This window comes from Euwallacea fornicatus, chromosome 8 (genome assembly GCF_040115645.1).
Source record: "Euwallacea fornicatus isolate EFF26 chromosome 8, ASM4011564v1, whole genome shotgun sequence".
Lineage (NCBI taxonomy): Eukaryota > Metazoa > Arthropoda > Insecta > Coleoptera > Curculionidae > Euwallacea > Euwallacea fornicatus.
In genome coordinates this window covers 1,727,823-1,742,458 of record NC_089548.1, presented here as the reverse complement: position 1 = coordinate 1,742,458, position 14,636 = coordinate 1,727,823, and the positions used below count along the sequence as shown (strand labels likewise).

General features: G+C 33.4%; 2 protein-coding genes across 3 annotated transcripts in view; one reads left to right on the top strand and one right to left on the bottom strand.

Moving 5' to 3' along the window:
• The window catches only part of LOC136340529 (putative adhesion G protein-coupled receptor E4P), a 74,844-nt gene extending 62,846 nt beyond the window's left edge, over positions 1-11,998 (bottom strand). The window contains exon 1 of the mRNA XM_066284687.1: positions 11,973-11,998. Coding sequence (XP_066140784.1) covers positions 11,973-11,983 — 11 coding nt within the window. The 5' untranslated portion in view covers positions 11,984-11,998. The remainder of the gene's footprint in view (positions 1-11,972) is intronic.
• On the top strand, positions 1,652-14,632 carry LOC136340520 (soluble guanylate cyclase 89Db-like). Of its 2 annotated transcripts, XM_066284675.1 has the most exons (15): positions 1,652-1,800; positions 4,120-4,194; positions 5,227-5,426; positions 8,050-8,243; positions 8,369-8,505; positions 8,558-8,710; positions 8,942-9,034; positions 9,235-9,491; positions 9,856-9,963; positions 12,672-12,840; positions 13,486-13,629; positions 13,683-13,836; positions 13,891-14,000; positions 14,052-14,141; positions 14,441-14,632. In XM_066284675.1, the coding sequence occupies exons 2-15, from the start codon at positions 4,153-4,155 to the stop codon at positions 14,501-14,503; spliced, it is 1,914 nt and encodes a 637-aa protein (XP_066140772.1). In that variant the 5' UTR covers positions 1,652-1,800; positions 4,120-4,152; the 3' UTR covers positions 14,504-14,632. The 2 variants fall into 2 exon arrangements, with proteins under 2 accessions (XP_066140772.1, XP_066140773.1); XM_066284676.1 differs by lacking the exon at positions 8,942-9,034.
• Positions 14,633-14,636: the final 4 nt, after the last annotated feature.

Sequence of the window (14,636 nt, the reverse complement as noted above, 5' to 3'; positions counted from 1 at the left end):
ATTATTTTAAAGTATACCTTAGAGTGATTAAGAAATCTTTTATTTAGATCCATTATTTTTAATAACTAATAATTAATAAATAATATTAATCTACATTGTGAATTAATTGAACAACTAATATCATTTCATTTCGTGATTTGAACGAACGAAAACAACACTGCCCTTTTGAATTGGATTGGACTGGTGCTGAATAATATGGCAGTTGAATGTAATTCTGTGACAAATTTCTGAGTAATTTAACTAAGATTCTTAGATAGTTTGTTTAAACTTAATTTTTCTATAGTCCATAGTTTATCTATCTATATTCGAGGCATGTACTGTAACATTTAATAGTGGCTATTCTAAGCTAACTCATATCCAGAGTGTTCTCTATTCCTTCATCATGGTACTTTTTTGTCATTTTCTGGATCCAGACCAATTAACTTGCAGTTATTGATTTAAGAATTGAGAATTTTTCTCTACTACGAAATAATTACCAGAACCTGTTCAATCGTGAACAACTATCGAGGTTTTTTGACTCAAATCTATATCAAGAGACTCAGTATTTTTTTATTTGTGAAAAGCTGAAGTTGTATCTAGTTTCATCAGGTATATACTAGACGGCTGTGATGTCATTAGTGGTGACTTTTGTCCAAAATTTAAATTGGTTTATAATATGTTAATTTATTCTTGTTTCTAGTTTGTGAGAATCAATTTTTAATTATTTTAAATTGTTATTAAACATGTTAGAACGTGTTAGAACGTAGATAGTTGGATAGAGAAGAAAAGTTAAAAATGTATTTTCATTCGGAAAAAGTAGAAATGTTAATAATTAATCGTGTAGCAATTAAAAATTCTAGAAGAGCTGTTTATACAGAACAAGACAATTTTGAACTGCAAATTCTAGATTCAAAAATGTTTGCAACTCTAGAAACGGTTTGAAGGGAAACTGAACACGCTTTTATAATCTAAGAGTGAAAGCAATACAACGAAGAGTTCGAAACGAAAATAATACAGTGGCAGCGTTATAATACCGGAACAAAAATTTGTGAAATTCAATAAGACAAACAAATATGGAATTGAACATTTATAAGTCAAGTATTCAAAGAATTCCGAAGACGGAATCAAAGAATCACGAGAACTCTAACGGAGATTTTTCTAGGACTATAAATCATTATGCTTCTTTCAACGGTTATGTGTGTTTATCGAAAATGGGTAAAATCTAACTGTTGTTTCTAGTTTAACAACATACAACTGTTGAAAATTTGTAATCCCAGCACTAACATTGTCCCCAAAAAAGGCATAAAAAGATGTTATTCTCTATCCCCTACCCGTGCCGAGATTTCCGATATAAACATCGATGTTTGTTTACTCTGTATATCTTTAAAAAATACCGAAAATACACATTTATTAAAAACTATCAGGGCATGTTTGCTATGTTGTCTTCATCGAGAATATGTAAAATCGGACAGAATTTCTTATCCGGAGCTCAAACTCAAAACAAGAATGAAAATATCAATTTCTGGAGAAGTACATTCCTAAATCCATACCTAATGTTCATGTCTGCCAATTGGAATACATATTCCAAGTTTTCGATTATTCATGCTTACACTTTTGACGCCGCAGCTTTTCCACTTTCCACGCACGTTTCCATTTCGAGGTCGTTGTCGAAAAATCTTTTCCTGGCGAAGGCGTCGCGTTTAGCGTCGCATAAGTGTTGAGGCGCTCCTGTGCAACAGTCGAAGTTAGCAGTTTGTAAAAGAAAGTCTCGCGAAAAAATCGGCGCGAAAATTGAAATTTTAAAGTTATTTGAATTATGTGGTAAGTACTTAGTTGTTGATAAAGAATATAGTAATTTTTTAATTAAATAACAATGGGGGAAACTGAGAAGAGGTCTTACGGTTCAGCCCTCTTAGAGATCAGTTTGGGTTTCTTGCATTGTCTCTGTTTGAGCCTCACAATGAGAATTTAGCTTATTTAAATGTAAATGTAGTAAGTTAATTACAATAAACTGTGCGAAAGCTCATTATTTTGGCTCATAGACACTTCAATTTCACGATATTAAGTTGTGTTTCAGACATCCTGCAAAATGGGCTTTTTTTGTTTCACTTCCCTACCTTTCTACAAGTTACCTATTATCGACTTCTTCTCAATTATTCATTTATTGATGTATTCGTCTTTTAGTGGTTTTCCAGAAAGCAAAATTTAAAGTTTTAAAATTATCTGCAAAAAGAACAAGTACACGATTTATTAAGATCTTGATGTAAGAAACCCCGGAAAGATAAAATTGGGTTTGATTTGATTTAAGTACTTTCAGTGAGTCTCGGGGGCCCACGACCTAAAAAGTCTTGGATCTTGGAAAATTTTGAACGCGGATCTGCTTTGTGGTCATTCAATAAATTACAATTTATTATTGTAGATAGTTAGAGAACGAAACTGAGCATAGACAGTCGCCAAATAAAGCATGAAGGATTAATGACTTTTTTCTCAAATAAAATAAAAAAAAAATGAAGAATCTATTTCAAATGGAGAGGACATATTTGAAAAAATCTGTTCTTATATTTCAATCGCCTAATTTCCTTAATTATATACTTTATTTTGTGAGTTTTATATCTCAATCTAATTCTATATCTATCTTAAAGAAGCAATTTCAAAAAACGAAACCTTTGCAAAGCAGATTTGCTTCACAAATGTCAATTTTGTAACTTAATTTAGCTACTTTCATTGTACCTATTTCTGTATAAATGCTAAACATTTTAAACTTAAATTCCATTACAAGTTGGGGATAGACCATTATCTAGCACTAGCTGCCTCATGCCTTGGGACTGTAATTTCCTGAATAGTGTGTTCCATTAGAAGGTCTTTGGGAACTGATTTCCGATTTTTCGTAAACTTTTTTTCAATATACTTTATAGTGCCTTGAAGGTATTGATGATAAATCTGGAAACTTTTGCATGAATTATTCAATGACGTCATCGGACGTCCTAGATTTGACATAGAATCATATGCGCACCAGAATTTGCACATTTATGAGATTTGTGTCTGATAATAACTTGCTATAATTTCTTTTAAAAATTGGGTATGTTGAGGTGAAAGAAAATCTCACAATTGAAGTTCACAAAGAATCAGAAGAAGTCTAGTATTGGAAAACTTTGATGGTACACTTGGATATCTTATCAAACTACAAACACATTTTAGAATTGGGAACTAGTTTCCTTTCTGGTTTTGTTTGTAAATCGAAGGAGGTGTAACGTTCAATGTTTCCTGGCTCTTTTCGTTGAATCTCGGTCTTTACGACGTTTTTCAGAGACACTTTTAATCAGTCCTATATTTTCTATCCACGATTTACGATAAATTCAATTGAATAAATAATCACAGGCACGAACACCATACATCAAACAACTGGTACTAATTTAGGCGGCCCAATACTTGAAAACCTCACGTTGGCGATCGTACCACCCTTCACTCTTTCGCCATTAAAACAAGCATATGTTCGTATCTGGATTCCCTGATCCAGACATTCAGTATTCTAATGGCTACAAAGCGTTTATACAGTACTTTTACAAATATTTAGTTTTTGTTATTTGACACATGGTTTCTTGAATATTACAGGAATCTTCTGCATTGCCAGAAATTGGGTGTATTATCAAATTTAATAACGAATTAGTAACATAGAAATTTAGATGAAATTTTTGTGCTCCAAAGCAACATTGTATTTCATCTAAAAAATACATTTTCGTATCTAGTGCTCCCGCCTCTCTTGAAATTTCAAATACCTTGACCCTGATACATTAAATTCAACTGAATAGAAAGGATTTCTTTTTCCTCTCAGTTACCTCAACATTTTACAGATTTTTAGTTTTCGTTATTTAACACACGATTATTTTGGATGCGATGTAGAACTACGCTGTTGTCGTATACTGATTTAATGGTAAAATTTAAGAATGAAATTAGTAAAACCCAAAGGTTTAAATGAAGTTTTTAGATTTCAACCAAGTTATTCTTTTATCAAAGTTTTTCCAAAATTTTAAGATTTAAACTTTACATGAAATTCACAGATTTTACACGAAATTTTACATAAAGAGCAAATATGAATTCTTAGCCACACACTTAACACATCGATCCTATAATTCATTTCAGAGCAACAACTGCTGTAAAGACTTCCAGGTTACGATGTATGGAATGCTATTGGAAAGTGTTCAGTATTTTGTCCAGGTAAGAGACGATCATTTTTTTGTTGAATGTTTTTTATTATTTTTAGAAATATTTATTTATTTAGTTTGGTTATGAACAGCAATAAATTACAGAAATAAATCGTTTTTTGTTAATGGTTGCTTCTGAAAAATAATATTTTTGCTGTAGATATTTGAATTAAATTTTCCGAGATTGTAGGTCATAAAAATAGTGAGTAATCGGATTTAGGTTCAAACAATATCGCCTCCTTTCAAGATGAGTTTAGTACAGAAACCGCACATATTTCTATCTTCTATTTTATTCGGAGCTTTTGACTTCCCGAAAATTATTTCCTCGCTGGTTGGATTGCCGCATCTCCCACTTTGATGCCCGACAATGTACGAGGGAAACTACTTCCTCATGAAATATATTCCTGTGAATTTTCATACCACTGGGATATAAATTATATTAATTTTGTTCCAGAGTTTCAGGAAAGGTCCTGCATGGGAATTTCGCTTCGGCACTTTTTCTTGTTAGAAAATCATGCTTTCACGTACTACATGTTGCAAGTTGAAAGAAATTAGATGGATTCCAGAATGTGGAGTATTTTTCTGGAAATACCTTTCGGTGTAGGGCAAATATTAACCCTATTCGATATTCGTAACAGAAAGTCAATAGTAATGAATGGAAAACGAATTGAGTGATTGCCTTCTGTTTTTGACTAAACTATATTTGGAACTTCCTTCCTTCGACTTTAATTAAATTAGCGTGTACCTTTGACCATCAGAAAAGCTCGTTTTATTGTTACGATTGAAATAAAACTAAATTAGGTACATTTACAAGCAAGACGCTCACTTCAATACGAAGCTTAATTAAGTAAATTACCTCCCTCAATGGAAGTAATGAATCATAAATTATCTTTGGATATTTTTACGACCGACTTCTCTTACAAGATCATATAAGACAGGATTATTTTGCTGGTTTACATTACCATACTAGAACAATAAATGTTCTAGTGTAATGCTTATTCAATGGAGTATGGATTTATCAGCTTATGAAAATTATTTTTTGCAGAAAGAATATGGAGAAGAAATATGGAAAAAAGCGCTGGTGCTTGCAGAGTGCAAGCACACAGTCTTTAACACTCATCAGGTGTATCCAGACTTCATCATGAGTAATATAGCTTCAGCTCTAGCAACACTCACTTCAAAGTCCTATGACAGTTTCATGAACTTCTTCGGGCATTGTTTCGTAAGATTTTTCAGCAACTACGGGTAAGTCAAGTTTTCTCAACCAAAAATTACGTTAACAACAAGTGTTAAGTCAAAATGGTTTTTACCAAAAAACCTTTAAATCCCCTTAGTACTTCTTTTAAGCTCAAAGAGGAACACTGACATTGCTTATCTCGAAAGATTAGCAACTAAATAGAAAAGCTGATTTTTAAGGCGGTAGAAAAATCGCATTAACATATATTAAGGGTATATTTCAGTAAAGTGTTTTAGCATTTCTTGCAAATAAATTTCCTTTTCGTTCCCATTTGTTCTGTCTCTTTGTTTACACGACAGTTATTTAAAAGAACTCGGAAAATTAAAATTTCGAAGTTGCATTTTTCTTGTCCTATCACAAGGGCTCTTTAGCTGCCTTTGTTATTGTGAAAAATTTCATTTTCAGCCATCAATCAAACCAAAAATAGTTGTTACGGCTGAAACGTGCGCTGGAAGATTATTTATTGCTTAGGAGCTAGGCCAGTGTCACCGTTGATAATAAAAATAAATAATGTACAACACCTGGATGGTTAATTATATACAGACATGAAATGCTACCGTAATTAGTATTCCCGCTACTATATTAATTTAATCAAAATTATTATTTGTAAAGGATCCCATTGAAGGCAGACGTTAATGTTTTGTACACAAACACACCTTCAAAAACAAAAAGTATGTTCCTCAAGGAAACCCTTTATTCTCACTGACTCCATAATCAAATATACTATCATTCCAATGTTTTTTCTGCTTATTCGAAGTTGGTAGTTACTACTTTCAGCAGAATCCTCACAATTTCATTGTAATACAATTCCGCTGTATATAAAATCACGTTCAGTGACTAGGCAGTAATAATAATTAGTCATTTCCTTGGATCTTGGATAGTATTTCTAATACTGTCAAGCGCTTAATACGATTTTTACACCTGAGTAAAGGTGATATAATGTATTTCCAGATGATATGTAATTGTGCTCTATAAACGAAAACATATAAAAAACAAAACAAATATTAATGGAAATTATAAGATTCATGTTATGTTGCTATGGTTGCAAGTAAATTCACATTTCCAGTGATGTTTCAAGCTGAACCAACAATAGCAAAGAGCAGTTGGTTACATTCAGCAGAGGCAACAGTTGCGCAACTAGTTGGGCAAAAATGGAGATTGCTCGCAAGTAAATCTATATGAATCGTAGCAAACATCCCAAAACTTGCAGAATTATTGACTCTTCTGAACGAGACTATTTTTCCTACAGGTTGAGTTTTATTCGAATCTACTCTTGAGAAACTTAACAATGCTCTTTTTGTTCGAGTTTATTGTTCTTGCAGCTGCGAATTTACCACTTCTTGGAAAAGGTGTGTTCCACGAAAGTATGAAGCTTATTTTTTATCAATGAAAAATATTTATAATTAAAAAATTGAAAACTGTCGACCAAAGAATTTATAACGGTAATTTCAGCGAATAACTTCCTCTCAGTATATTTTATGATAATTCAAATTTAGAGTTTGTTTTGTTGGTTTATATTGGTCGTGACCGACTCAAGTTTCCGGTCGCCACAAAACCGTTGAAAATTGATTTGAGAGCGAAGCATAATTTAAAGTTTTTGCAACTACCAAACCGAACAAGTTAGAAGGATCGTGTTTGGTCACTAAGGTCTTGTAAGGGTGTGCCATAATAATAGACAACTAGAGGTTGTTTTGTTGGTTTACATCGGAGTACCGGACTCAAGTTTCCGATCTTCCGATCGCTAAAAGACGCTGAAAGCCTATTTGGGAATGATGCAAAATTTGAGGATTTATAATTACCAGAATGCAATGTTTACCTATAAAAAAGTAAATATTTTTTTCGAGTTAAATAAGGAACTATCTTATCAAATATTCAAATTACACTCTTATTTGTGAAACAGTAGTCAAGAGTATATTTTAAATCTTGTCGTAATTTACCTATTGTTCCAGTAATTATTTGTTTTTCAGATCGTCATAACTTTGACGCATACAGGACCAGTACAAAAAAAGTCGAGATGTATCAGATCTGGTAATTTCGCTGGCTACTCCGTAGCACATGTGTACCAATTCATTCGTTAAAAAATTAATATTGCAGCTATTACCTAAGTAGTAAAACTTAATGATGAGGAGCTTCATCTTGTTAAAAATGGCGATAATTTTCATTTAATTTTAGACTTCCATTTTGGCTAACTGTTCAACAAATAGGGCGATGAATGCTTTTTTCATGTTTTGTACAAGCTCCACATAGAAGTGTTCTATTAAGTTTTCTTGAAAAAAAGTCACCTAATAATTTGGTTTTGTCTAACGCCTTAACTGACATAAAGTGGACATTGTTCAATCATAGTAGTCATAGAGTGACTCAACCGTAGTCTTCTTGGCAAATACATTGTTAGACCAGGTGACATAAAATGACCAGCCAGATCACCAGACTTGACATCCCTTAACTTTTTCTTTCACTGCTACTTGAATTGTACAATTTATAAAATATTTCCTGTAAATATTTATAATGTGAAAACCACACTATCACTGGTATTCGAACGTTTATCCAATGAAACTTTGATAAAGTTCCACAATTTAAGCTCCACTGAATGCTTAAATTTTTCTCTGTCTATATAAATTATCCATGCAACAGGTATGATGCTACCATAAAAGCAACAGGAAGAAACTTCACGGAATTCTTGGAAAGCGTCGATAATATCCACTCTCAGTTCAGGTTATCATACCCGAAAATGAAGAGCCCTTCTATGTATTTAACAAAAGTGGATCGACATGGATGCATTTTGGTTTACAGGAGCAAACGACAAGGCTTTACACATTATTTAATGGGTAAGAAAAGCCCTAGCATTATACTCATAGTCACGTTAACAAACTTTTCTTAACTTCGTACTTAAGAGTGCAAAACCAAAGGGTAACTTTCTTAATAATATTTTCCGTTCTCCTTTGTCTTGTAGGTCAGCTGGATCAGATTGCAACCGAAATTTATAACTTAAAGTTGGAGTGCCAAGTGTTATCGACTGAAACCGGGGAAGTAGATGGAAAGACCATTGTTATTGTTACTTTGAGGTTGAATTTCGATAATACTCATTATGTGCGTATTTTGGAGAATTTTAATATTAAGTCCTTAAAGAGCATTTTATTAGGTTTTAGCCAAACAAGTAAAGGAAGAAGCCCACTTAAAGACCATAAGCAAATTGCCTTCATTTAACTGTGATTTGCTCCTGGTCTTGTTTCCATTTGCAATACTGTTTGATCCCGCTATGAATATTGTGGCTATCGGGGAAAAACTTACTCAGGTGAGTAAAATGTTTAAATATTTTCAAGTAAGCTCGAAAAACATGAAAGAGGCTCTAAATTAATCATTAAACGTTCAGCACATTGTGCGGTATATCACGGAAGCATACTGAAGAATTTAATAAACCTCAAACTTACACAATTTGAGCTTGATTGATGTTGAAAGCTTTTTTAATAGACAATTATCGCTCACGTTTACTTTGAACCTTACAAATTTCTATTCTTTGTCAAAGGTAGCAGAAGGGGGGGACAAAATTTTGGGAGAGCCTGTCTCAAAGTTCTTCAGACTTCGACGTCCTAAAGGAATAACTTTCACTTGGAAAAATGTAAGAGCATTTTTCATCAAACGGTTTGATATTCAAGCCAGTGTAACTTTTATCTCTCTAAGGATACATTTGCAAATTGACACAAATTTCCATTTAAACTGGCTCCAGAAACTAGTTACGTGAGGGTACGTTTTATGCATGCACGTCCCTTCTAATCGAAAGAATATTGAACTGAAGTTAAAATTCTCATTTCATTTTAGTGCTTCTATTTGAAATCAGTGATGTTTGAAATGGAAGTGCTCAGAACCGAATTAGTGAACCGACATCGAGACAATAAGGAGCTGCTGGTTGAGAAGGCGGAAAATCTGAAAGATTCAATTGAGATTGATGGGAAGAATATTTCCCCTTATGCTACCATTCGACGTGATAGTCAGCCAGGTCAGAAAAACATATTGCTAAAAGGGCAGATGCAATATTTAGCCGATGTAATTGGAATTATTTTCTTGTGCTGTCCTGTGTGAGTATCTGTGTTACGTCATATATTCTACTTAGGAATAAAATTCACTCTCTGAAGGTCAGCAAAAAAAGAAACATTGTCAGTGACAAAATGTTTCCCTTAAATGCTTATACCTGCCATAATACTTATCGATTTTCCCAATCCCCTTTCCGAATTTACTCATCAATCCAGATAATATTTGCTTTAATTGTATTTTCACGCTCCAAGCTCCCTCCTCTTCCCTCGATTTTCTATGCTCGATTACAGCCCTTTGGGGAATGTTATTATTTATCGCATCAGTAAGGGCTTTATTTACACAATGTGACATGGAAATAATTGAATAGATCTTAGCTTTAGATTGAGATGGAAATATTTATTTTTTCAGTGTAAATGACATGGGAGAGCTCCCGGAGCAGGGTCTTTATTTGAATGACATGAATCCTCATGGGCTGGCTAAGGAGATGGTTTTGGCAGGATGGCAAAATAACTCCAAGTAAGCAATCTATTACTCAATGATTTAAAAAGAAATTTTATTTTTTTTTATATCGGTTCAGACGAAATTTTATTTTGAATTAAATAATTGATATTGATAAGAAATCCAGTGCTCTTTTGGATAACTGCAATGCGGGTCACTTGAAAAGTTTTCTACTTCCTGTTCTGATAAATTCGATTTGCTTTTAATGGAATGTTCTTTACTGAAATGAGTGAGCGAATATTCAAAGGGACATTACAACTGGAGCGGTATATATCAAGCGAAATAAGAATTCTTAAAAAAAAACATCAAACCTGTTTAGTTTTATACTTATACAGGGTGTCCCACAAGTGTTTCATTATATTTCAGTGGGTAATAGTACATTGAAAAATAATATGACTCCCTATATAAACCACATTCCAATAATGCTTCATTAAGAAGATACAGGGTGTTAAACTTTACTTAAAAAATCTAACTTTTATTGATATATTCAAAACCGTTTGAGACATGTGAGTGAAATTTGGCATGTTTTGAGAGTTAATGTAGACGCATTTATTTATGCAAAAGGGCTATTTTTCGTTTCACCAGTGACGTGCGTACGGACACGTCTCAGCACATTTTTAAAGAAAAACATGGTGCGCCACTGCTTTTTATCAAAATAAAAATTATTTTTAGAAGTTTAATTTCATTTAGAAGGAAAATGCTCACTTGACTCTTTTTCGTCCGACGTATCGTTTGCCAGTAAAAAATTGAATACCGTCTATATGCACGATATCCTCTAAATGGTTTTAATAATATTAAGTTTGTTTGAAATATTATTTATTTGCTATAACATTATAGAAATTGTTCAAATTGGTGGCCATTTTGTTCAATACATAATTGAGCTCGCCTGTTCATTGATACTCTGATACGTTGAAATATTCCAGGTGTTTTTTTTTTTTAAGTAAAGTTTAACACCCTGTATCTTCTTAATGAAGCATTATTGGAATATGGTTTATATAGGGAGTCATATTATTTTTCAATGTACTATTACCCACTGAAATATAATGAAACACTTGTGGGACACCCTGTATATATAAGTATACATATATCTAAAAATCTAAAAATGTCTATTGGTTTAGCGCTAAGATCCTGGTATTTTTGCTCTAAAGACTGAGTCGATTTTTTAAACCATCATAACATTTACGTAATTGAAAAAATACTAAAATTAAACCAATTACGGTACTGTTTTATTTGGTCCATACGTTATGGCTAGATACAAATATGCGGAGTTTAAAGCCACCCTAGAGATAGTGGCCCAATTTGATCCTAATAGGTACGACGAGTTTTTACGAATTTTGAAGTTCTTTCCAAAAAATTTTCATATAGAAGTTTATTCGAAAATACGATCCATTATGACCCTGATTTTTCTATAAGAGAATAAGTATTTATAGTAGTTATAGTAAAAACAAAAGGGAAGCCTTAAGGGGATGATAAGCATATTCAAAGTATTGGCGACAGGTCATTTTCTAGACATTCATGAATTAATGAAGTATGTCATATAAGTCTTAAGCTTCTTTTAGATTATCCAAAAGAACTGAACATTTTCTGAAATACGTAAAATTTCCTGTATTATTTGAATACGAAAATTGAGGATTTCGTTCTATCAGGAAATAAAATTTAGGAAACAAGATTACTTTCCCTTGGCACTTTTCCTTAAAATATCAAAAATTCCACGGAGTTTTGCTTGGAAATATGCTGTTTAACACCTAAAATTTTTCATTTTTTAAATTTGTTTTTTGTAAAAAAATAGAGCGAAAGTCCAATATAACGACGATGAGGGAATCGAGTAAAAAGGGCAGTTACATCTGGTCCTGGTTATATTTAGACTTCTTGGCTTATGATTAAAGTAACACGAAGAAAAAACGCAAACTTTTGTTAAAAAATTAAAAACTATCACGGATAAATAACAAAATATTACAACAGCATTGTGTTGCTGGTCTCTTCTCCGCCTCTAACTTTTGGTTGGGAAATGTGGAACTTTTACTTACGTACGTCCCATTTGAGCTCTTTCCAGGCATGTGGTCGGCCATCGTGCGACTTCGGATACCCGAACGTAAACGACGCGATTTTCTCGGTACTGTCAGAGCAAATTGAATTTTAAATGTGCAATTTTAACTTGTTATCAGCACTGCACAATCTTATACGAACACTCATTACGTTTTTTAATTAAATTAACCTGTAATTCTACACAAACTTTTCAAAGTTTATCTACGTTTTCACTGGAAATATGATATTTTCCGTGAGAGAGCCGGGAGGAAACTCGGAGACGCCATTAGCACTGACAACTAAAACGTTATTCTGTTATTTCCAAAGGCTTCTTGACAAAAAGCGTCGCTGCTGTGTGACGTATTTTGGTAAAACCACCTGTGAATTGGTTTTTACTACATTGAGTTCAGGTTTTTTATTGTTTTTTCTTCATTGGATTCTTTATTTATCATATTTTTCTTGTTGTTTTATATTTCCATGCAGGTGTGAGATTCTACAATACAGGCTTCGCCTCAAGAGATGTAATGATTTTTTAAAGCATGTACAGGGTTTCCCTTTACAAAAATCGAAATTTTGAAAAAAAACTTTGTTAATAAAAACGTGTTCATTTTAGCGCGGAAAGTTTGCAGTTACGACAAAAGTCTTTCATCTTATTTACGTGATTCCTCCTAAACACTTTTGTGAACATGGCTTAATTACAGATTAGAACTAATGTTTGACAAGGCCGAACAACGTGCGTCGGAACTTGAAATCAACCTCAGTTTGCTGGAAGAGTGGAAACAACGGGGAGACGACCTCCTTTACTCCATGATACCGAAACCTGTGGCGGAAAAGTTGAGAGCAGGAAATAATCCTTTAAGCACATGTCAAGTAATAAATTCTAGTAATACTTATATTCCCTTCGAGCTCAGTTGCAATTTCATATGCCTTTGAACCCGTAAACCCTTTTGGATTCGTTCGTACAGCTTCTGGCATCGACAATGCAAAAACATTTAAACAATTACGTCAGGAATTCCAACTCATTGTCAGCGTAGATATTCCATTGGAGAGATAAATTGTCTAGTGTTAAATCACCTTTTCAGAGCGTGGCTAGTTGGAGAAAATCCAGATACGGTTAGCTTCATTCCGATTCTTAAATTTTTAATTAAAAAAATTAATTTCAAATTTAATTTTAAGATTTAAGAAAATGAAAAGGTAAAAACCAATTTTAATTGCAATTCGTACTAATCGAAATCTATACTGCTGCACAAACAGTCTTCCTGTTAAGTAATATTCCATTGACCGTTAGTTCAGCTTAGTTTAGGTTAATTTCCTGTTAATTAATATTCTATTAGCATTTAGTGGGTAATAGGCCTTTCGTTTTAACAAACATTCTACAAATTAAAAAGTGTGCACTAAATGTACTGAATTAAGCAACAGAAAAATTATGTGAGCAAGTAATTATAATTCACACTGCCCTACATAAATAAAATCTGAAAACCTGCAGTTTTGCTCATGCGAGCATTAATTTTCCAGTCTTTCGACGCCGTATCCGTAATGTTCTGTGAACTGGTGGGATTCAATTCCTCAACAGTGGAAGATGCCATGGAGCTGGTTAGTACCATGAATGCTGTCTTCACCTGTTTCGATTCTCTAATGGATACTTTCAACGTCTACAAGGTACCAACCGATCTTGAGGAAACCTGAACCAATACCTACAAATTTTTCTGTAGGTGGAGACAGTGGGTCAGATTTACATGGCCGTTTGCGGTGCCCCTGAAGAGACCCTTCTTCACGCTCAAAATGTCTGTGATGCATCTCTATGCATGACGCGTCACGTGAAACAGCTGCAAATTCCCTCAGGGACTAAAGTCGATGTTCGAATTGGTATGTTTGGTTAAGTAACATAAATCTGCTAAATCTTTAAAATTATCCTTGTAGGAGTTCATTCAGGACCTGTGGTTGCAGGAGTAGTTGGAATCAAGGTTCCAAGGTATTGTTTCTTTGGCGATACCGTGAATACAGCTTCGAGGATGCAGTCTACAAGTTCGGTAAATATTTTGGAGGATGTAGAAGTGTCGAGTGATAATTAGGGATTGTAGCCTGGAATGGTACATATATCACATTCCACTAAAATGATGCTGCCGAAGGAGAAGTACATAATCAGGAACAGAGGTGTGGTCAAATTAAAGGTAGGTGGATCGTGTGGATACGATAAGTAAGTAATGATCTGCTAGCATAATATTTTTTAGTTTTTTTCTCCAAAATTTTGGAGATTTTAAAGAATAGATTATGTGGTTTTGCTCTAATGAATATTATAAGAAATCGAAAAATATGTTACTCAATTATACGCGTTCTCATCTCTTGACTCATACCCTTCAGATTCTACAAAGTCCTAAGGAAAATTAGAAATGCACCCCTTTTTTATACGAAGTTTTTGAATTTCCTAGAAAAAGTGACCCCTCTGATTCCTCTTTTTTGTTGATTTTAGGGGAAAGGAGATGTAGAGACCTACTGGATATTCGAAAATGACCTCACGGACTGCATGGACTGATTACAGAACAATTCTAAACACCAATAATTCATGAGCAGAATCATATTTTAATTTCTTATTGCAGCAATATGGTTTTTACACGTTCTTTCAATTTAAGTCATATATTAATAAAATTTTAATGCATTAAAATCAT